Here is a 22,409-nt window from a genome sequence, read left to right as displayed (position 1 = left end):
GTATAAGATTATTAAAGGATTGGACACTCTGGAGGCAGGAAACATGTTTCCGCTGATGGGTGAGTCCCGAACCAGAGGACATAGCTTAAAAATAAGGGGTAGGCCATTTAGGACAGAGATGAGGAGAAACTTCTTCACCCAGAGAGTGGTGGCTGTGTGGAATGCTCAGCCCCAGAGGGCAGTGGAGGCCCAGTCTCTGGATTCGTTTAAGAAAGAGTTGGATAGAGCTCTCAAGGATAGTGGAATGAAGGGTTATGGAGGTAAGGCAGGAACAGGATACTGATTGAGGATGATCAGCCATGATCATAATGAATGGTGGTGCAGGATTGATGGGCAGAATGGCATACTCCCGCACCGATTGTCTATTGACCGAAAAGGTATGTAATCAGAGCATAGGTATTTTTTTCCATCAAATACCATTAGGGCCTGATTTACAGCACCAAACCACATAGTGGTGGAGTCAGGACAACTCTTGGCTTCGATAATGCCTGCCTGAAGAGAAAGTGCAGTCAACCACGGGGTTCCTCATCACTGAGGGCTGATATGAGCTGCATCAGGCTGGCAAAGAGATTGCAGGGAGCCACAGGTGCTGCCGAGTTCTCGGACATGCCCCCTTTTGTGCTGTGCAATTAGGCCCTACGTAGCACATCACCCTTCATCCATCCACAACACGACACCCTCTGCATATCACTATCTGTAGCGGTGGTAACAAGGTCAGCCTGCTGGAATATGAATTCCCAGATAGGGGCTGTCGACCTGGTCCAATCGGGGAGCCCCGGCTGGCGAAAAAAGGGGTTGAGGGTCAAGGAAACTGACTCTGTATGACACAGTATTACAATCAAGGACTGTTCGTGTGTAAATAAAGGGTGACTTGACAACCGGGAGTAACTGTGGAGTTATTTCACTATACATTCCACCTGAAGCACCCCTTGCCAGACCATTTCCCCTACCATGGCAGATATTGGCACTTCCTTGTCATTATACACTAACAGAAGCAATGAAGAAATCGCAATCACACTTGGCTGTAAACTGGGACATGCATTACTTTTTTTGAAATACCTGAGCCCCTGCTTGAACCCCCTGATTTTGTAACTATATCTCTGGAATGGCTACAGGATTATACCCATTAACCTCTATTTGTGCAGTTTAGTTATTTAGTTTTGAATATCAGAAGTATTTAAAAAATTCACTATTATCTTAACCTTGTAATGACTTTTTTCCACCTTAAGCAATATTTACAGTTTTTTTTATTTTTATGCTTGCACACTCTAACATTTCCTGTCCCACTCTGGTATAATTATAAAAATACTTGCTCTGCAGTGCAGCCATATCCCCTTGGTCTCCATCCTTCCCCCAGTAGTAAGGATGTCATGTTTGCACATTTCCCCTTATAAACCTTCCCCCCCCCCCCCCCCCCCCCTCCACACACACACACGTCTAATTGGTTTAAAGCCCTCTCTACAACCCTATCTTTTTGATATTTCTGGTCCCAGCACACTTCAAGTGAGGCTACCCATCCACAATTCCCATCATCTATCCCAGTACTGGGACCAGTGCCTCAGTGAACCGAAACCCATTCTTCCCACACCCATCTTTAAGCCTTGAATTTAACTCCTTGTCTTGATTTATTCTATCCAAGTTTGATGCATGGCTCAGGTAGTAATCCTGAGATTACTACCTTGGGGGATACACGTTCTGTCAAAAGGACAAACATTTGGGCAGAGGAGGCAGGGTTGCCTTGATAGTAAGAAATTAAATTAAATTGATAGCAAGAAGTAATGTGGAGCTGGAAAGCATTGAATCTGTGTGGGTAGAGGTGAGGAATGATCAAGGAGCAAAGACCCTGATTGGAGATAAGTGCATGCATTCTCGCAGTAGTCAGAATGTGGGGAAGAAAATAAACCAGGAGACAGAAATGGCAATTAAGAAAGGCACTGTTACAATAATCATGGAAGAACTATGACTCTATGACTCTATGACCTCAATATGCAGGTGTGAAAATCATGTTGGCAGTAATTTCAAGATAAGGAGTTCTTGGGATGTCTACAAGATGATTTTTGAAGCAGCTTGTGGGATGGCAAGGTGGCTCAGTGGTTAGCACTGGGACCCGGGTTCGATTCCCGCTTCGGGTGACTGTCTGTGTGGTATTTGCACATTTCTCCCTGTGTCTGCATGGGTTTCCTCTGGGTGCTCCGGTTTCCTCCCACAATCCAAAGATGTGCAGGTCAGGTGAATTGTCCATATTGTTAGGGGCATTAGTCAGAGGAAAATGAGTCTGGGTGGTTACCTCTTCAGAGGGTCGGTGTGGACTTGCTGAGCCGAAGGGCCTGCTTCCACACTGTAGGAATCTAATCTAAAGCCCAATAAGGGACAAGCAATTCTGGATTTGGTGATGTGTAATGAGGCAGACTTGATCAGGGAGCTTAAGGTGAAGGAACCTCTAGGGGGCAATGACTATGATATGATCGAATTTGCCCCGCAGTCTGAGAGGGAGAAGCTGAAATCAGATGTAATGGTGTTATAATTGAGTAAAGGAAATTATAAAAACATGAGGGAAGAGCTAGTCAGAGTTTTTTGGAAGGGGAGCAATGGCAAGAGTTTCTGGGGGTAATTCAGGATCACAGCAGATCCCAAGAGAGAAGAACCATGCTCAGGGCAGGATGAGGCAAACATGCCTGACAAGGGAAGTCAGGGACAGCATAAAATTTTTAAAAAGCGCACAATGTGGTGAAGATCAGTAAGAAGCCAGAGGATTGGGAAGCCTTTAAAACTAACAGAAGATATATAAAAAAAAACAATTGAGGGGAGAAGATAAATGTAAGAGTAAGCTAGCGAGTAATATCAAAGAGTATTGCAAGAGTTTTTAAATAAATGTCTAAAAGGTAAGAGAGAGGCAAGAGTGGACATTGGATCGCTGAAAAATGAGGCTGGATTAGTAGTAATGGGGAATTAAAAAATGGCAGAGGAACTGAACAGGTACTTTGCATCAATTTTCACAACAGCAGTTACCAGCAACTTACTGGAACTTTAATGGAATCGGGGGATGGGGGGTCAGGAGTGAGTGTAATGACCATCACTAAGGAGAAGGTGCTGGGGAAGCTGAAAGGTCTGAAGGTGGATAAATCACCCAAACCAAATGGACTGCACCCCTGAATTTTAAAGGAGGTAGCTGAAGAGATTGTGGAAGCATTGGTGGTGATCTTTCAGGAATCACTGGAGTCAAGGAGAGTGTCAGAGGGCTGGAAAATGGTTAGTGTAGCACCCCTGTTTAAGAAAGGAGGGAGGCTAAGAAGGGAGGGAGGCAAAAGATGGGCTGATTGGCCTAACCTTAGTCACTGGTAAGATTTTAGAGGCCATCATGAAGGGTGAGATTGTGAAGAACTTGGATGTGCATGGTAAAAAAAGGGCTGAGTCAGTTTGGCTTTATCAAGGGAAGATCATAAAGAACAAAGGAAATTTACAGCCCAGGAATAGGCCCTTCAGCCTGAACCGCTTGAAATCCACTGTCTAAACCTATCGCCCAATTTCCAAGGATCTGTAACCCTCTGCTCCCTGCCTAATCATGCATTTATCCAGATGCACCTTAAAAGAATCTACTGTGCGTGCCTCTACTACCTCTGCTGGCAACGCGTTCCAGGTACCTCCCACCCTCTGTGTAAAGTAATCATGCCTGACAAATCCATGAGACTTCTTTGAGGACGTTCAAAGAAAGTAAGACAAAGGTGAGCCAGTGAGGGTGATCTAATTGGATTTCCAGGAGGCCTTTGACAAGGTTCCACACAGAAGGTAGCTTAATAAGGGAAGAGGCTATGATGCCAGAGGCAGATACTGGCATGAATAGAGGATTGGCAGAAGGTAGAGAATAAGAATAAAGGGGTCTTTTTGAGGATGTCACCTGGTGACTAGTGGAGTTTAGTAAGGGTCCCTGTTGGAACGACAACTATTCAAGTTATACATTGATGATCTAGATGAAGGAACTAGAGGCATTATTGCTAAGTTTGCACATGACACAAAGATAGATGAAGGAGCAGAAAGTGTTGAGGAAGTGAGGAAGCTGCAGATGTACTTGGACAGGCTGGGAGAGTGGGCAAATAAGTGGCAGATGGAATACAATGTGGGCAAGTGTGAGGTTATGTGCTTTGGTAGGAAGAGTAGAGGCATAGGCTTTTTTCGAAGTGGGGAAAGCTTCAGAAATCTGAAGCACAGGGTCTTGAGAGTCTCAGTTCAATGCTCTCGTAAGTTTAACATGCAGGTTCATTTGTCAGTTAGAAAGGCAAATGGAATGTCAGCATTCATTTCAAAGGGCTAAAATATAACAGCAGGGATGTACTGCTGAACCTGTATTAGACTCTGGTCAGACCGCATTTGGAATGTTGTGTGCAGTTTTGGGCCCTATATCTAAGGAAGGATATGCTGGCATTAGAGGGGTTGAGTGGAGATTTATAAAAATGATCCCGGAGACGAAGGTCACGTCATATGAGGAGTGGTTGAGGACTCTGGGTTTATGGATTTGAGGAGGATGAGGTGGGATCTGATTGAAACTTACTCAACACTGAGAAACCTGGATAGCATGGCCATGGAAAAGATGTTTCCATTAGTCCGAGAGACTGGGACCAGAGAGTACAACCTCAAATTGAAGGGGCGACCCTTTCAAACTGAAATGAGGGGTAATTTCTTCAGCCAGAGGGTGGTTAATCTGTAGAACTCTTTGTCACAGAAGACTGTGGAGGCTATGTCATTGAATTGTACTTAGGGCAGAGAGAAATAAGTTCTTAATTAATAAGGGGATCAAGAGTTATGGGGAGATGGCAGAAGAATAGGATTGCGAAACACATCAGCCATGATTGATTGGCAGAGCAGGCTTGATGGGCCAAATGACCTAATTCTGCTTCGATAAGTTATGGTTTTATGGTCTATCGGTTAGCAGCCTCATAGTCATAACTACTGAACTACATGCACGTCTGATTCATACTCAAAGCTATGCTCCCCAACAAAGTTCAATTTTAAGTTAGAGCATCTTTCGACCCTCGAGATTAAACGCATTAGAGAAACTTTATAACCAAATGGAACTGACACATTCCATGAAGTTAAAGTAGTATTTAGAATCATGGAGGTCTACAGCATATAAAAAGGACCTTTGGCCCATTTGTATCTGCACCAGTCAAAAACAGCCACCTAACTATTCTAATCTCATTTTCTAACACTTGGTCCATATCCTTGTATGCCTTGGCATTGCAAATGCACATCTAAATATTTCTTAAATGTTATGAGGGTTATTGCCTCTACCACCCTCACAGGCAGTAAGTTCTAAATTCCCATGATCCTCTGTGTGAAAAATCTTTTCCTCACATCCCCTCTAAACTTTTTGCCCCTTACTTTAAATCTATGCCCTGGTCATTTATCCCTCCATCAAGGGGAAGGGTTTATTTATGTCTATCCTATCCATGCCCCTCACTTTAACCTCATATTAGACCAAAGATTTGCAGGTCAGGAGCTTTGGCCATGCTAAAGTGTTAAATGCATTAGTCAGAGGAAAATGGGTCTGGGTGGGTTACTCTTCGGAGGGTCGGTGTGGACTGGTTGGGCTGAAGGGCCTGTTTCCACACTGTAGGGAATCTAATCTAGACTGGAGGTGTAGTGAACTTCTTAAAACTTAGGCAGCTTTGGTCATCTCTCAAGGAGAGAGTCCCACATTGCTAGAACTTAGAGCAATTTGGGAACAGATTAGGAAGCGACTCAAAATATGCTGCCATTTTAATGCTGATATTTGCCTAAAGCCGCCTCGTACTAAATCAAAAATGGCAGCAAAGCAGCACAATTTCAGCTTTAATTAAATTGTCTGATATTTATCAGTGCAGTTGGACTTCATACTTAGTACAAATCTACTATATACCCGGAGAAACTTTTTAGGGTTAAATTAACTGAAGTTAACTCTTGTTGTTGAAGCAACAGTGACTGAAGTTTCTGAAATACCTCTCACTCAACAAATGCGCATTACAAATTCTCTTGGTTCTAGAATTTACTGTGACCTCAACATAGCCCCACAGTGCTGCCAGCATTAAGTAAATATCCAACTTCTAAAAGATCTAAAATTAATGAACAGTACCAAAGCTGTATTTTATATTCGTGTAGAATATAAATTACTGACAGCTTTGAAATTTGGAAGAAAAAATATTCCAGTTCCTAAAGGAAACCTGTCTAATGCTCCTTTCGGGAATTGTATAATGCCTGTTGACTTTTGTGACTGGGTTAGTGCTCTGTGCATATGATATTCATTAGATTGACCAAGTCCAAGCATTCACGTTTCAATCAAGCCAGTATTTGTAGTCCTCCTGCTTTAAACGTATCAACACTTTAACACTTTCAATTCAGATGATGAGAGATTTGAATCACTGATTATCATGCAGTGGAGGCAGAGGATAGCCATGAAGGTTATTGAAAGATAGGGCAGGCTTGAGTATCTGTATACTTTATTCCTGCTCCAATTTCTATTATTCTTACAATTATTCCTCACTCGATTTATTAAGTGTGTTCAGTTTGGAGGGTAATGAATAGGAATATGGATGGTTTAGACGTGCGAAGAAAAGTTGCCAAGTCACCTCCGATCCACAACGGCTAACTTTACTGTCAAGTAACAGCATTGACAACAATCAACTCTGAAGAATGTTTAGATTGGCAGGTCTAAAACTGTCCTGCTAGCTCAGAGGAAGGATAAAGTTAGGAGGAAATCTGTGATTTTCTTTTCAGTATAAATTTGGGTACTTTTGTACTTTTCCCCTGTTTTCTAATTTCCTTTCTTTTACATATTTAAGCTGCTCCCAAGCTGCCTTATATTTATTAATCAAGGGGGTAAACCATTAACTGTTCACAGACTGCTTCCATTCCTGTGCTTTGACCACTTTGTTATTTCAATGTGATGCTTTATTGAATCCATAAAGCTCAGCCTGTGTAATGGTGAATGTGAGTACCCACTATTCCATACTGTTTTTGCACGTGTCATTCGTTGCTAATAAAAGAAAGTATTGAAACTAAAGATATTAATGGGCAAATACAGATGGCAGACAGAATGAGATCATGTTCTGCTCTCAGTCTTTTACCTATGTATAATGTGAGCATATATGCAACATGCTGTTGCATGAGTTTATTGCTTATTTTACAGACAGACATATACATCCTGTGCAAACATGGAATAATAAGGAGAGATCGTTTGAGACCTGAAAGTCCTTTGCAGTTTACAGAAGTGTTCCATTATATTAAACTTGTCAATGTTTTATCCAATTCAAAATACCAAAGACATGACTCACAAGTGTTCAGTCAGGTTAACACAAGCATTAGTTATACAGTGAAGAAAATGAACTTGTTCAGTCTCCAGAGAGGATGGATTTCAAATGGATCTTCTTGGAGAGAAGAAGAATATTGGGTTTGAAGTCTTAGACAAACGTACCATGGACTTACTTGTGAACTCTTCAGGGAGAATGTTACAAACATTCCCACATTAAAATAGAGGGCACCAACATAATCCTCTTGACAATCCTATGTTGGCAAGAGGGAAAAATAGGCTGGGAAGACTGGGACATTTTTCACTGGAGTGTTGGAGGTTAGGGGGTGACTTTATCGTAGTTTATAAAATCATGAGGGGCATAGATAAGTGAATGACAAGGGTTTTTCCCAAAAGTGAGGAAGTTCAAAACTAGGGCTCATATTTTTAAGATGACAGGAGAAAGACTTAAAAAGGACATGTGGGCCAATTTTCTTACTCAAGTAGTGTTTTATGTGTGGAATGAACTGCCAGAGGAAGTGGTGGATTGGGCATAGTTACAATGTTTAAAAGATATTTGGATGGGTACATGGGTACAGGAAAATGAACTAAGCATAGGCAGGTGGGACTACTTTAGTTTGGGAACATGGTTAGCATGGACTAGTTGGACCGAAGGGTCCATTTCTGTGCTGTATGACACTAACTTAACTGCATCAAAGGGTTCAATTTTAACCGAATGTATCTTTTGGCATACTGACACAATCTTAAATCCAATAAAAACTATTATGGAATAGGTGTAAACGCAGAGCTATACAAAATCCCTTCACTTTCCCAACTAGTGAATTTGATTAAGATTAGTTTAATTAAGTTCTTTTCTCTTTCTTGTTCAGGTTCAGTGTCACTGGCAAGGCCAGTCTTTGTTATCTATTCTTAATTGCCTTTATGACAAGATAATTAATGGCTTTCAAGGTCATTAATGGATAACAAATTAATGAATAGGGGTATTGTACAGGGCCTTGGTGAGACCACACTGGGAATATTGTATGCAGTTCCGGTCTCCTTATCTAGGGAAGGATGTTCTTGATATAGAGGGAATGCAGCAAAGGTTTACCAGATTGATTCTTAAGAACCAACGTATAAGGAGAGGTTAAATCGGTCGGGATTATATTCACTGGAGTTCAGAAGCAAGATCTCATAGAAACCTGTAAAATTCCACAGGACTAGAAAGGGTAGATACAATAAAGCTGTTCCTGAGGGCTGGGTTGCCCAGAACCAGGGGTCACGGTCTCAGGATAACAGGGTAAATCATTTAGGACTGGGATGAGGAAAAACCTTTCACCAGAGAGTGGTGAGTTGGTGGATTTGCTACTACAGACAGGAGTCAACACTAAAATATTGTAAGTTTTCAGGATGATTTATATATAGAACAGGAGGTGAAGGAGATCAAAGCTTATGGAGGAGAAATAGGAACCGCTTGTTGAGTTAGATCATATTGAATGGCAGAGCCGTCTGAAAGGGCTGAATAGCCTGCTCCTCCTCCAGGTTGCTATGTTTCTGTGAATTCACCACACTCTAGTGCTAGCTAGGTTACAAGTTGTTTCCAACAACGTGCTTACACTTTAACAAGAAATAATTAATATATGTTACATCAATCTGAACAAGACTCCAACTTTTTTTGTAATAATGTGTTGCCTTGGTGGTATCCTATAGGATACTACTATCATTTCACACAAGTGTGACAGGAAAAGCAATCTGCCATGAAATTGTCATCTGTAATAAATAATGTTCCAACCATCCTTGAAGATATATTCATTCCAAAACTCTCCCAGGAATATAAAATGTTTGGTTGTATGATATTGAATTATATTTGACTTATAGTCATAGAGTTGCACAGCACAGAAACAGACCCCTCGGTCCAACTTGTCTATGCTAACTAGATATCCTAACTTAATCTAGTCTCATTTGCCAGCACCTGGCCCATATCCCTCTGAACCCTTCCTATTCATATGCCCAACCAGATGCCTTTAAATGCTGTAATTATACCAGCCTCCAGCACTTCCTCTGGCAGCTCATTCCATACACAGTCCACCTTCTGCATGAAAAAGTTGGACCTTAGGTCCCTTTTAAATCATTCCCCTTTCACCTTAAACCTATGTCCTCTAGTTTTGGACTCCCCTAACCTGGGAAAAAAACCATGGCCGTTCACCCTATCCATGCCCCTCAGATTTTATAAACTTCTGTGAGGCCATCCTCAGCCTCCAAGCTGTAGGGAAACTAGTCCCAGCCGATTCAGCCTCTCCCTATAGCTCAAATCCTCCAACCCTGGAACATCCTTGTAAATCTTTTATGCACTCTTTCATGTTTCACAGCATCCTTCTTATAGCAAGGAGATCAGAATTGAATGCAGTATTCCAAAAGTGGCCAAACCAATGTCCCGTACAGCCACAACATGACCTCCCAACTCCTATACTCAATGTGCTGACCAATAAAGGCCCTTTGAATTGGTTGCAGTATACTTTTAATTCACTCACTGTACAATGTCACTGTGGTTTGAAGTGCTGTTAGCCAAGCGGACATTTCCATTGATTAGTGTGATGCATGAATGTACTGTGTGTAAGGAATAGATTGGAAACAACCAAAATATAATATAGCCTGTTCTAAGTACAAGATGTTAACTTACTCACAATTCATTCATTTATCCAGAGTTAAAATTGGACTCTTGGAGTTTAGCACTACCTTAGCCACATCCTTGATGAATGTTACAGTGCTGACATTATGTTGATATTAGCAATGAAACCAAAAGCTTTGTTCCAACTATGTGCAGCTGTTACAATTTATTATGGTTACAGAATGTAGTAAAATACCTAACAGTGGCCCTTTTAATAGTTTATATGAACTGTCTTGAACTTTAATGATTGTCAAAATGCTTCTCTGCCATGTCTTTTGAGAATTCCTATTAAGCATTAGTATTTGGTATTGTCGAACTTTGCTTTTGAGGATTTACCTGCCAAATGATAATCCGCAGCTGGAGGTTCTGTGCTGCAGGTGCTATTAAGCCATCAGCCTTATATTTCAACAATACATTGAGAAAAATGATCTCTTTTCAGCAAGAATTAAGTTCTATCCAATCTTTTTAAATGTTCTTAAGCAGTTGCTGAGAAAGCGTATGCATTTCACTTATAAAGAAATTACTGTTGTCAAACAGGACACAGGTAGATAGTGCTCCCTAGAAATACCGAGCAGATGTGCATAAATGGTTGAAAAGTATAATTGATAAAATAATTAGGGTTATAGGACCTTGGCAATTGCCTCATGATTTAACTCATTTTGACTTTGGTCCTTTTTGTAAACCATCTGATCAAACAAAGACTCATCTTGAATAGGTTTGAGGTTCATATGTTTTGGGAGAGAAAAATAAGAAAAAGGAGTATAGACATTTGCCCCAGGATTACTGTCATGTGGGAAGAGGCCAAAGTCAGTGTCATTGCCATGACAGTGGTAACTTTAATCTTCCTAAATGATCAAGTAGTGATCAATAGATCGGAAATCCATTGGACCTCCTCATTGGTTTTCTTGCTATTATAAACAGTAAGAACATAAATTTATCTGTGGAGTATCATTAACCCAGTCAATTTATGAGTAGGATCTTAGTAAGTTTTGGGACGATTTGTAGCTCAGGTTGAGGTTCTGGATGTAGGTTTTCTTGCTGAGCTGGTAGGTTCATTTCCAGATGTTTCGTCACCCTACTAGCTAACATATTCAGTGGGCCTCCTGGCAAAGTATTGCTGCTGATTCCTGCTTTCTATTTATATATTTGGGCTTCTTTGGGTTGGTGATGTCATTTCCTGTGGTGATGTCAAGCAGGGATCGGCAGCAGTACTTCACCTGGAGACCCACTGAAGGTGTTACCTGGAAGAGTGATGAAACGTCTGGAAATGAACCTTCCAACTCAGCGAGCAAACCTGCATCTATGAGTAGGATCATCATAAGGCACTGGAAGAATGAACCCCTGAATCCAGTAATCACTATTGTGTGTTCCTTTAGTTAGGTTTTCAGTATTACTGAACAATAATGAACATCAGTAATTAGTTCCAATTTGTTTGGTTTGCGCAGATATTGATGAGTGTATGAATGGAACGATCTGTGGTACTCATGGATATTGCGAAAATACAGATGGATCCTTTCGTTGCCATTGTGACCAAGGTTTTGAGATTCCACCAGGGGGCCAAGGATGTGTAGGTAAGTGTAAGTTGGTCATGAATGTTCAAGCCTTATTCAAAACCATTAAACTATTCCAAGTGTTCTGGATTTCCCAATGAACCACAAGTGGGAAAGTACAAAGAGAGATTAGTATTTTTTCTGTTAGCTGCCCAGTTTTCTGGTGCTGCACACAGTGATTAAGCTGATGATTAACTGTTGGTGATGTCCATTTTGTTGAAAATGAACATAATGTCCACCTCTCTATTGGCCAATGTTTTATAGAAATACTAATAGCAAATTTCTTTGGCCAAATATTACATAATACAAAAATGTGTGTTTCTTAGCATTTGAAGTTGTTGGAAGTTAATATATTGTGTGAAGAAATGGAAAACTGTCAACTAGGATTTCATTTATCACTACACCAAATTCTTTAGAAGTACACTTAAAATGAGTCAATGAGAGTTGACTGAGAAATGGATTATTTAACATAGTTGTATTTATTCTTTGACCCAAAAAATTGTTTTATGGATCACAAACAGAACAGTTCGTTGAAGCTAATGCATATCAGAACATTTCACAAGAATACCAATTCAAGAGGAAAAGCAATATTTAAAACGCCTGAATGGAGACTGCTGATTGATTTGTTATTGGATTCTAATTGGTAGAGACATTGCCATGGAAAAACACACATTCATACAGATTGATTGTTAATAGCCATGTTTTTTGACATTATGTTCAATTTCAACAAAATGGACATCACCAACAGTTAATCATCAGCTTAATCATTGTGTGCAGCACCAGAAAACTGGGCAGCTAACAGAAGAAATACTAATCTCTCTTTGTCCTTTCCCACTTGTGGTTCATTGGGAAATCCAGAATACTTGGAATAGTTTAATGGTTTTGAATCGATTGTTAATAGCCACATTTTTCTTAAAATGTTAACCAGGCATTTTCTATTATTGTTTATTATTATCTATTTTGTTGTGTTGAAACAGGCACTGTGCGTGTCTGTAAAGAAAAGGGTTATGTGTACTATGTTCCCTCTGACCTTTTTTTTTTCCTGCTGCATGGACCTCTGCGCACTCTGCAAGTTTGACTGCTATTCCCCTACTGGTTGTCAGTGTAATTCTTTGCACATTTAGGATTATCCAGCAAATGTTGTCCAACTGCAGGATCACATTTAAAGCTAGACATTGCGTTGTGAGCTAGTTGAATATGATCAATATATTGCTTGTTACAAATATTTAAAGAAATATGCTGTTTGGTGCAATCCACCAATCTCTAGGACACGCAGCCTACATAACTAGCATCGCACTGGTACTGAAAGTCATATGCCGCATTATTCATTTGTTAATAGACAGAACATCTTTTTAGCTAACAGTAACGTTGTGTTAGTGGCAAACAACACTCATGTTCCCACTGCTTAGTAGTGACATGTAACCTACAATCTTAAATCCATGCCTCTGTAATTATTCGTTCAATGGCATAACCTTGATGTTATCTTGCACATGGTGGTTGTGAAATTGTAGACACTTGTTCAAAATCCTGTATTGTTTTATAGATTTAATAATAGTTGGTTTTTTCTTTAACCATCTAAAAGCTTGCATCAATTTTAATACCAGAGTTAATTACGCTAAAAATTTCAATCTCTACTCACATTGGCTGATAGCATTCTACACCACTAACAGCAGTTCTCAAGATCAGGGAAAGTACAGTCATTCTCAAACAGTGCATTGTTACTTCAAATTGACCCAGGTTTTCAGTACTTAATCAAACATTGACTGAAAATTGTTGTCAAAACTATATACAAACTGACGTGTTACGTTGAGTTTCTTTCATCTCGGAGTCAGGGTCAGTAAACAGTCTGGGTAACCAGCTGTACTTTTTATTTGTTGAATTTGTAAAAAAGTAAATGATGAATGAGTGGATGTTGAAATCTGCTTTCCTTGAAAGAGTTCCTTAATTTTCTCTTTGCCTCTGGAAGTGTCTTTTTTTTTAATTTGGTGAAAAGCTGCTTTAACGATGACAGTTGGGCATTGCATTGTTTTACTTTTCAGGATTTTGTTGAATCAATAACAGATGTAAAGTAGTTTACATGGTATAACACCCTAACATTTCCATGGCACAGGCTTTGTATTTCTTGCCTGTAATTGGCTCAAATATCATTCAAAAAACTGTGAATACAATAGTTGCCTCTGTTGAGTATCATGCACAGAAAAGACATCGAGGACTACATTTTTGCAAAATTCTGCAAGTGTCAATTTTTTCTTCGTGGGTTTCTCCCTCTGAGCTCCATCAGATCTTCTTGTCCAGTTTTACAGTGCTCACCTCATTAAGTATTTGCCAGGCCACCATGATGTTCCTCTTGCTCTCAGCAGCAGCAGTACCTGTTGCTACATGAATGAGAATTAAAAGAATAATAACTAACTTTATTGAAACATTTAAGCTTCTTAGGAACATGACAGGATAGATTTGGAACAGTTGTTCATCCTTTGGGAGAGTCTATGGCCATAGCGTATGATCTCAGAGTGAGAGGTCGTACATTTAAGACTGAGATGAGGAGGGGTTTGTTCAATCAGAGCGTAGGAATTCTGTACCACAGAAGGCTGTAGTGGATTATTAAGTTTATTTGAGGTAAACAGACTTTTAATTAATAAGTGAATCAAGGGTTCTGAGGAAATGGCAGGAAAGTGGAGTTGAGGATGATCAGATTAGCCACATCTCATTGATTGGTGGAGCAGACTTGATGGGCTGAATGACCGACTTCTGCTTCTATGTCTTATGGTCTTATGGATCTTCCAGTGTTTGTACTGTCCGTGCTATGTCCCAAACCCAGCTGTGCACCACTTCAAACATTGCAAGCTAGGCTTTGTCTTTCATAGTTTGTGTGTGTGAAGAATTCCACAGCAGATGGCCTACTCACCCTTTCTTAGGAGGGTGGGAGTCCTTGCACTAACGAGAGATAACTGCGACGGATACTCAGACTTCCATGTCTTGGCAACCAAGCAAGATTAATTGTGAAGTGCTGCCCTGCTCTTGCGTCCTTGGAAGGATCTTGGAATGAAGCAGGAACCTGAGAGAGATCAACGATAGATCAACTCTTCCAGAGTACCAGGGGCCAGACTTCTAAGATGTGGTCATGATGTTCATAGATAAGCTGAAAACCATTGACAAAATGGAATCCTTTCCTATTAGTGACGTTGGTCACGTTGTAATTGCTACTCTCACCATTTCATGTCTCCAGCGCAGTGAACCTCAAATTCGTCAGCACATATCAATTTCTCACTGTATCCCGGGACATCCCGATTCAGCAGAAGCAATCTGTCACATTCATCCGCAGGATCTCGACTCTCATTCATCTCAGTTTTTGAAGGCTTCCTTTCAGCATCGGAGGTTGAGGGATGACTTTATAGCAGCTTATAAAGTCATGAGGAGCATGGATAGGGTGAACAGCCAAGGTCTTTTCCCTGGGGTGGGGGAGTCCAAAACTAGAGGGCATAGGTTTAAGATGAAAGGGGAAAATTTAGAAGTGACCTAAGGGGCAACTTTTTCACGCAGAGGGTGGTGCATGTATGGAATGAGTTGCCAGAGGAAGTGGTGGAGGCTGGTATGATTACAACATTTAAAAGGCATCTGGATGGGTTTAGAGAGATATGGGCCAAATGCTGGCAAATGGGACTCAATTAATTTAGGATATCTGGTCTCATGGACGAGTTGGACCGAAGGGTCTGTTTCTATGCTGTACATCTCTATGACCCTGTGACTTTATCTGCCATTGAAAATGAGAAACTGTGGCCCTCCTGCACTTTCTTCACATCAGGACAGCACCTTTTGCGGCAAACTCTACATTCGGAGGCTGATTAACATCTGCTGGAAGTTGTTTCAAGTCTTAGGGTTCTGGATAGATGTGTCCCTCATTGGTGCCTGTGGTCGTTCATCATGCCTTAGCCATGGAGATGACAACATCTGGATGCCTGGATCCATTGGTGATGGTTCCAATCATCACTCATAGGAAATATCAGATACTAAGCAACCCCTTAGAAATGGCAGCAGCCAGTAGCTGCAATGCACACAGTTTTCCACAGTCGTCCATATAATGGCCTTGCCTCCAAGTCAAAACTCAGTGGACTCCAAAAGCCCTGGGTCTGCCACTGGGTCTTGATCTATGCCCTGCTCCAGAACTTGCGAGTGTCCCCAAGATTTCCAGCAGAGTTGGACCCTGTCAGGATGCAGAAATAGTTGACTATGTTCCAAAAGAAGCAAGAACCCTAGAGGGTCTCAAGTCAGAGCTAGAATGCATCTCCTGAAAATCTTTCCATGGTAGTCTTTGAAATACAAAACCAAATGTTCTTTCAGTTGTAGTGGTTAGATTTCTGTGAATGACATGATTTACTGTGATTGGCATCCCCAGTCTGACAATCTGAACTGATTTAACAGCCCAAAGTCCTATTCAAAACTTTGTATTTGTTGTAGATATCATACGCTGTCAAGTCCCTATACATTCTTAAACAGAAATTGCTGGAAAAGGTCTGTCAGCCTCTGTGGAGAGAAATCAGAGAATCTTGTCCGTTTTAATAAGGTTGCCTCTCATTCTTCCAAACTCCAACTGGTATCGTCCCAACCTACTCACCCTGTCTTCATAAGAAAATCCCTGCATGTTCAAGATTAACCCAATGGACTTTCTTTGGAATGCATTAGTGGCGCTGGAAGAGCACAGCAGTTCAGGTAGCATCCAAGGAGCTTCGGATGCTGCCTGAACTGCTGTGCTCTTCCAGCACTACTAATCCAGAATCTGGTTTCCAGCATCCGCAGTCATTGTTTTTCCCTCTTTCTTTGGATTGCATCCAATTTCAGTCTATCTCTTCTGAGATAAGGGGACCAAACGTGTTCACGGTATTTCAACTGTGGCCTTATTAGACCCTTGCATAGTTTTATTAAGGCTTCCCTATTTTTGTTTTTCATTCCCTTTGAAATAAAGGCCTTCTTGCTGAACTTGCACATTAGATTTTTGTGATTCATGAATGAGGGCTCTCAAATCCTTCGATGCTGCAACTTTCCACAATCTTTCTCCATTTAAATTATATCCAGCTCGTCTACTCTTCCTGCCACAGGGTATAAACTCACATTTTCCCACTTTATATTCCATCTACCAAGTTTTTGCCCTCTCACTTTACCTGGAGACTTTTTGTGTCTTCCTCAGTACCTGACTTCCCACCTGATACTGTGTCATCCACAAATGTAACAATAGTACATTCATTTCCATCATCCAAATCATTCATTACAGTTTCATGTTATCACTCAGAACAACAGCCCCCCATCCCGACTCTCTGTCTTCTATTAGTTAGCTAATCCTTTATCCATACTAATATATACCCTGGGCTCTTACCTTATTAAATAGCCTTGTGTGCGGTTTTTTATTGAACACCCATTATAAATCCAAATCTATTACTTCAACGGGTTCTCCTTTATCTATCCTGCTTGTTACCCCCTCAATGAATTCTAATAAATTTGCCTGACATAATTTCACTTTTAAAATCTGTGCTCACTCTGCTTGATTACATTACATATTTCTAAATGTTCTGGTATTACATCCTTTAATAACAGAATGTAACACAATCCTTTGGGTGAAGAAGTTCCTCCTCAACTCAGTCTTAAATCTGCTCCCCCTTATTTTGAGGCTATGCCCCCTAGTTCTAGTTTCACCCACCAGTGGAAACAACCTCCCTGCTTCTATGTTATCTATTCCCTTCACAATTTTGCATGTTTCAATAAGGTCCTCCCTCATTCTTCTCAATTCCAATGAGTATAGTCCCACTCTACTCAATCTCTCCTCATAAGTCAATCCCCTCAACTTCAGAATCATCCTCATGCACGTCCTCTGCACCCCCTTGAGTGCCAGTACCTCCTTTCTCAAGCTAAGAGATGACTATCAAACTGGTCTGGGATTTTACTCCTTTGGACTCAAAATCTAAAAGCAATGTGCCTATATTTTGAAATAATATCAGTTGCATTGTGCCTGTTGATATTTGAGCTGCATAACTGATTGTCCAGCTTAAGATTTTCACATAGAATGGCTGATAAGTAAGCAGATTGATTGCCAGCACCAAGTGCTTTTGGAATAGAAATATTTGTTCTCATTAGCATCGAAAGAATCCCAGTGTATTGAATAGTCTTCTGTCAACAAGAGTGTCTCCCTTTAATAGTGACATTATCAATAGATACAGGTTTAATTTACATCAGCAGGGCTCCTGAGCGCTGCACATGGTGGGCTCCATGTCAATTGGCATGGAGAGAGAAGGTTAAAGGTTGACCAATGGGGGCAGAAACATGGGATGAGTGGGGAATAGGTTTACATGAAGTGTATGAGGGACCATGTAGTGGGGAAGAAGACCATAAGGTGTCTTGGTGGGTATAGGAGGTAATGGACCCAGGGGGACATAGCCAGGATTAAGGATATGAGGAGCCATGGGGGTGTGGGTAGGGCAATAAGATGACATGAGTTGGTATAAATGAGGCATTGGGGGTGTATGAGAGGTGAAGAGCTGTAATGGGTGTGATGTGGGCAGCACAGGGGCTCAGTAGGGCAACACAGTGGCTCAGTGGTTAGCACTGCTGCCTCACAGCACCATGGTCCCAGGTTCAATTCCAGCTTTTGGTGACTGTCTGTGTGGAGTTTGCACATTCTCCCCGTGTCTGCGTGGGTTTCCTCCGGGTGCTCTGGTTCCCTCCTACAGTCCAAAGATGTGCAGTTCAGGTGAATTGGCCGTGCTAAATTGCCCATAGTGTTAGGTGCATTAGTCAGAGGAAAATGGGTCTTCGGAGAGAAAATGAGGTCTGCAGATGCTGGAGATCAGAGATGGAAATGTGTTGCTGGAGAAGCGCAGCAGGTCAGGCAGCATCTAGGGAACTGGAGAATCGACGTTTCGGGCATTAGCCCTTCTTCAGGAGGGTCGGTGTGGACTTGTTGGGATGAAGGGCCTGTTTCCACACTGTAGGGAATCTAATCTAAATCTTTGGTTTTATTCTCTTTTTATTTACCTCTCACACAGAGTCTGTGCATCAAAGCAGGCTCTCTGAACAGCCTACCCCTGGAAGCTTATTGTTATTGACTTAGCTGATGGCAGTATTGGATAAATCAGATCCCAAAATGAAAGTTGGCTTGATAGATCATAACTTTATCATTGTCATTTGGTTACCATAGAGATCAGTCATAACATATTCACAAGACTCTATCGATGTATGTTTAACAAAAAATCATCAATGTTTATTACACACAAAGGGAAAAGACACGGTATAAAAATTATTAGAAATGATCCTAGTACAAAGAACAGCAAAAACAATTCAACCCTTTTTCCCTTAACAACAACCTTATAGATACTCAAACCACATGAAGGGTCACTCTTTCTCCACTTGAAAGTGCATTGGTCACTTGGTATGGCTCTACTTGGTTCCTTTCTAGTAAACGTCTGCATTACCAGGATGGTGCTGGGCTAGAGAGTTTCACTTGGGAAGAGAGATTAGTGTTGTTTTCATTAGAGCAGAGAAAATTGACAGAAGACTTTATTAAGATTTATAAAATATGAGGGACATAGATAAAATAAACAGGAAGAAACACATACCCTCGGTGGAGAGATCAAGGACCAGAGGATATAGGTTCAAGGTAAGGGGAAGAAGGTTTAGAGAAGTTGTAAGGAAAAGCATTCTCACCCAGATGAAGGTGGGAATGTGAAACTCACCACCTGGTAAGGATGTAGAGGCTGGAACGCTCATAACACTTAAGTAGAATTCAGATGAACACTTGCATTGCCAAGGCACACAAGGCTATGGGCTAAGTGCTGGATTATGAGTCACTGGATCCGTAACGTTAATTCCAGCTTCTGTTTGTGTGCTGGAGAATGAGATTAAAATAGTTAGATGGTTGTTTTCAACTGGCAAGGACCCAATGGGCCGAAGGACCTTTTTCTTGGCAGTAGATATGACTCAATTCTAGCTTCTTTAGTAAATGTTTCTGTTCGTGGGACCCTTTAACAAAATATGAACACACCTCACTTATTTCTTACGTTGGAACTTACAAGTATTTCCATGCACCCAGTGGGTATTTGAAAGATCCAGGTTTTCTGCCTGCCAGCTTGAGTTTGCAAGCTTGAGTGACCACCATCTGGCTCCTCAAACTGTGATCATTCGGCTGGGTGGCATATTTTTTTACCACCAATGGCTTCCATGTAACCATTACTTTCCCAATGAACAACGATTACACTTTGAATCCATTTCTCACTTCATACATCTGTAATCTAACCGAAAATTGTAATTTTATCCCTCAGCCAAAAGAAGTGATTATTGTGTAATTTTGCCTGATTTTTCACTGCACAGTGGGAATGCAAGTATGTTTGCTTTCTCAATAAGCAAAATCTTATTAGCTCCCCGAGGCAGCAATGATTAATGTTATTCGACAGGGTAACTTTTAAATATCATTATCCTGTTGTTTACCTAACATCAAAATGATCTGAAATTCAATGCTTTGAGTAGTCTATCACTGACCCAGATACAATTGATGCAATAGAATACACTGTGACCTTGTCTATATAAACTACTGGCTGATACATGCACAGGTATTGTAACAAGTCATTTTGTCTCCAGTAAGGAATATTTTTAAGCCTTCAACTTTCTTACGGTCTTATGTGGATTGAACTGGAGGAATTGCTGTACACATCAAGTAAAATCCAACATAAAACCTGAACTGGGTGGCTGGGAGGTTGGCTTTGCCCAAGGTCCTGATTAAACAATTGTGCCATTTCTCCAGTATAGTTTTCAGAAAAAGTTATTTGTAGACTTAAGCCGAAAAGCACCATAATACACTGCTAACAGGTATTTCATTACATCAGTTTCATTTTTAAAGAAAATCAATTTGGTAGCAAATATACTTTTGTTACAGCCCACAAATTTTAAACACGCCAAGACAAACATGAGAGGTTTAGCAATGTCAAGATTTTTTGTTTTGTCAAAATGGAATTTTAGAAATAGTTGAAAAGGGGATTTACTGATTATGAGACAGTAATCCAATTGAGAATAATAACCACTTTGTTTCACATTCCATGTCTGTCATCACAAACCAGAAACTAGACTGTAGCTTTTAATAACAAAAACTGAAGTTGCTGGGAAAGCTCAACAGGTCTGGCAGCATCTGTGGAGAGAAATCAGAGTCAACATTTCAGGTCCAATGACCCTGCCTGAAGATGCTGCCAGACCTGCTGAGCTTTTCCAACAATTTCTGATTTTCAGCATCTGCAGTTCTCTCGGTTTTTCCTTGCAGCCTTTAATGACTTATATTGATGTAGCACCGTTAATGTGAAGGCATGTTCAAAATCATTTCACAATGATGAAAACTGAAATGTGCACTGAGTTTCGTCCACACAATGTTTGATTTCTAATTGATTTGACAATCAACATTCCCAGCTCTTTATTATCTCATTCCAAAATGCACAAATAATAAAATCAATTCTTGTGCACTTATTACCAACACAGTTGATATCAAGTGTTATGATCTTAGTTCTGAAACAACTGGCCAAGCTGATCTCTGTTATAATCTGGCTGGATAAGACATAAGACAGAGGAGGAGAAATAGGCCATTCAGTCAATCGAGTCTGCTCCATCATTCAATGAGATCATGGTTGACCTGATAATCCTTGACTTTACTTTGCTCAATAAACCTTAATTCCCTTATGATTAAAAATCTACTTATCTCAGCCTTGACTGTACTTAATGAGCCACCTTCAACATCAATGTGGGCGGCACAATGGCTCAGTGGTTATCACTGCTGCCTCACAGTACTGGGGTCCCAGTTCAATTCCAACCTTGGGCGACTGTATGGAGTTTGCACATTCTCCCCATGGTCCGTGTGGGTTTCCTCTAGATGCTCCAGTTTCCTCTCATAGTCCAGAGATGTGCGGGTCAGGTGAATTGGCCAAGCTTAATGGCCCACAGTGTTAGGTGCATTAGTCAGAGGGAAATGGGTCTGGGTGGGTTATTCTTCGGAGGGTTGGTGTGGACTTGTTGGGCTGAAGGGCCTGTTTCCACACTGTAGAGAATCTAATCTAATCCTTCTGCAGTAAAGATTGCACGGATTCACCACTCTCTGAGAGAAGGAAGTCCTCCTCATCTCTGTCGTAAACGGTTATTCTTTTATTCACAGATATAGAACATGAAACATTGCAGTACAGTATAGACCCTTCAGCCCACGATGTTGTGCCAAGCTTTTATTTTAATCTAAGACCAACCTAACCAACACACCCCTCAATTTACTGCTGTCCATGTACCTGTTCAGCAATCTCTAAAACATCCCTAATGTATCTGACTACTACCACCGCTGGCAGTGCATTCCATGCACCCACCACTCTCTGCATAGAGAACCTACCTCAGACATTTCCCATATACCTTCCTCCAATCAATTAACATTGTGACCCCTCATGACAGCCATTTCTGCCCTTGGGAAATGTCTTTGGCTCTATGCCTCTCATTACCGTGTACACCTCTATTAAGTCACCTCTCTTCCTTCTTCTGTCCAGTGCGAAAAGCCCTTGCTCATTCAACCTTTCTTCACAAGACAAGCCCTCCCATTCATGCAGCATCCTGGTAAATCTCCTAGTACAAAGAACAAAGAAAATTTACAGCCCTGGAACAGGCTCTTTGGCCCTCCAACACTGAGCCGGTCCAAATCCACTGTTTAAACCTATCGCCCAATTCCTAAGCATCTGTATCCCTCTGCTCCCCACCTACTCATGCATCTGTCCAGACGCACCTTAAATGAATCTACCGTGCCTGCCTCTACTACCTCTAATGGCAATGTGTTCCAGGCACCTACCACCCTCTGTGTAAAGTACTTGCCATGTATATCACCCTTAAACTTTTCACCTTTCACCTTAAACGTATGACCTCTCATTGTTGAATTCCTCAC

General features: G+C 41.0%; 1 protein-coding gene across 1 annotated transcript in view; it reads left to right on the top strand.

The window, feature by feature from the left end:
* The window catches only part of LOC122553394 (latent-transforming growth factor beta-binding protein 2-like), a 366,328-nt gene that overhangs the window by 284,892 nt on the left and 59,027 nt on the right, over positions 1-22,409 (top strand). The window contains exon 25 of the mRNA XM_043697103.1: positions 11,372-11,497. Within this exon, the coding sequence (XP_043553038.1) occupies positions 11,372-11,497 (126 nt within the window). The remainder of the gene's footprint in view (positions 1-11,371; positions 11,498-22,409) is intronic.

This window comes from Chiloscyllium plagiosum, chromosome 10 (genome assembly GCF_004010195.1).
Source record: "Chiloscyllium plagiosum isolate BGI_BamShark_2017 chromosome 10, ASM401019v2, whole genome shotgun sequence".
In the NCBI taxonomy this organism is placed as follows: domain Eukaryota; kingdom Metazoa; phylum Chordata; class Chondrichthyes; order Orectolobiformes; family Hemiscylliidae; genus Chiloscyllium; species Chiloscyllium plagiosum.
The sequence above is the reverse complement of the archived record's forward strand: the minus strand, read 5'-3'. Positions and strand labels throughout refer to the sequence as shown.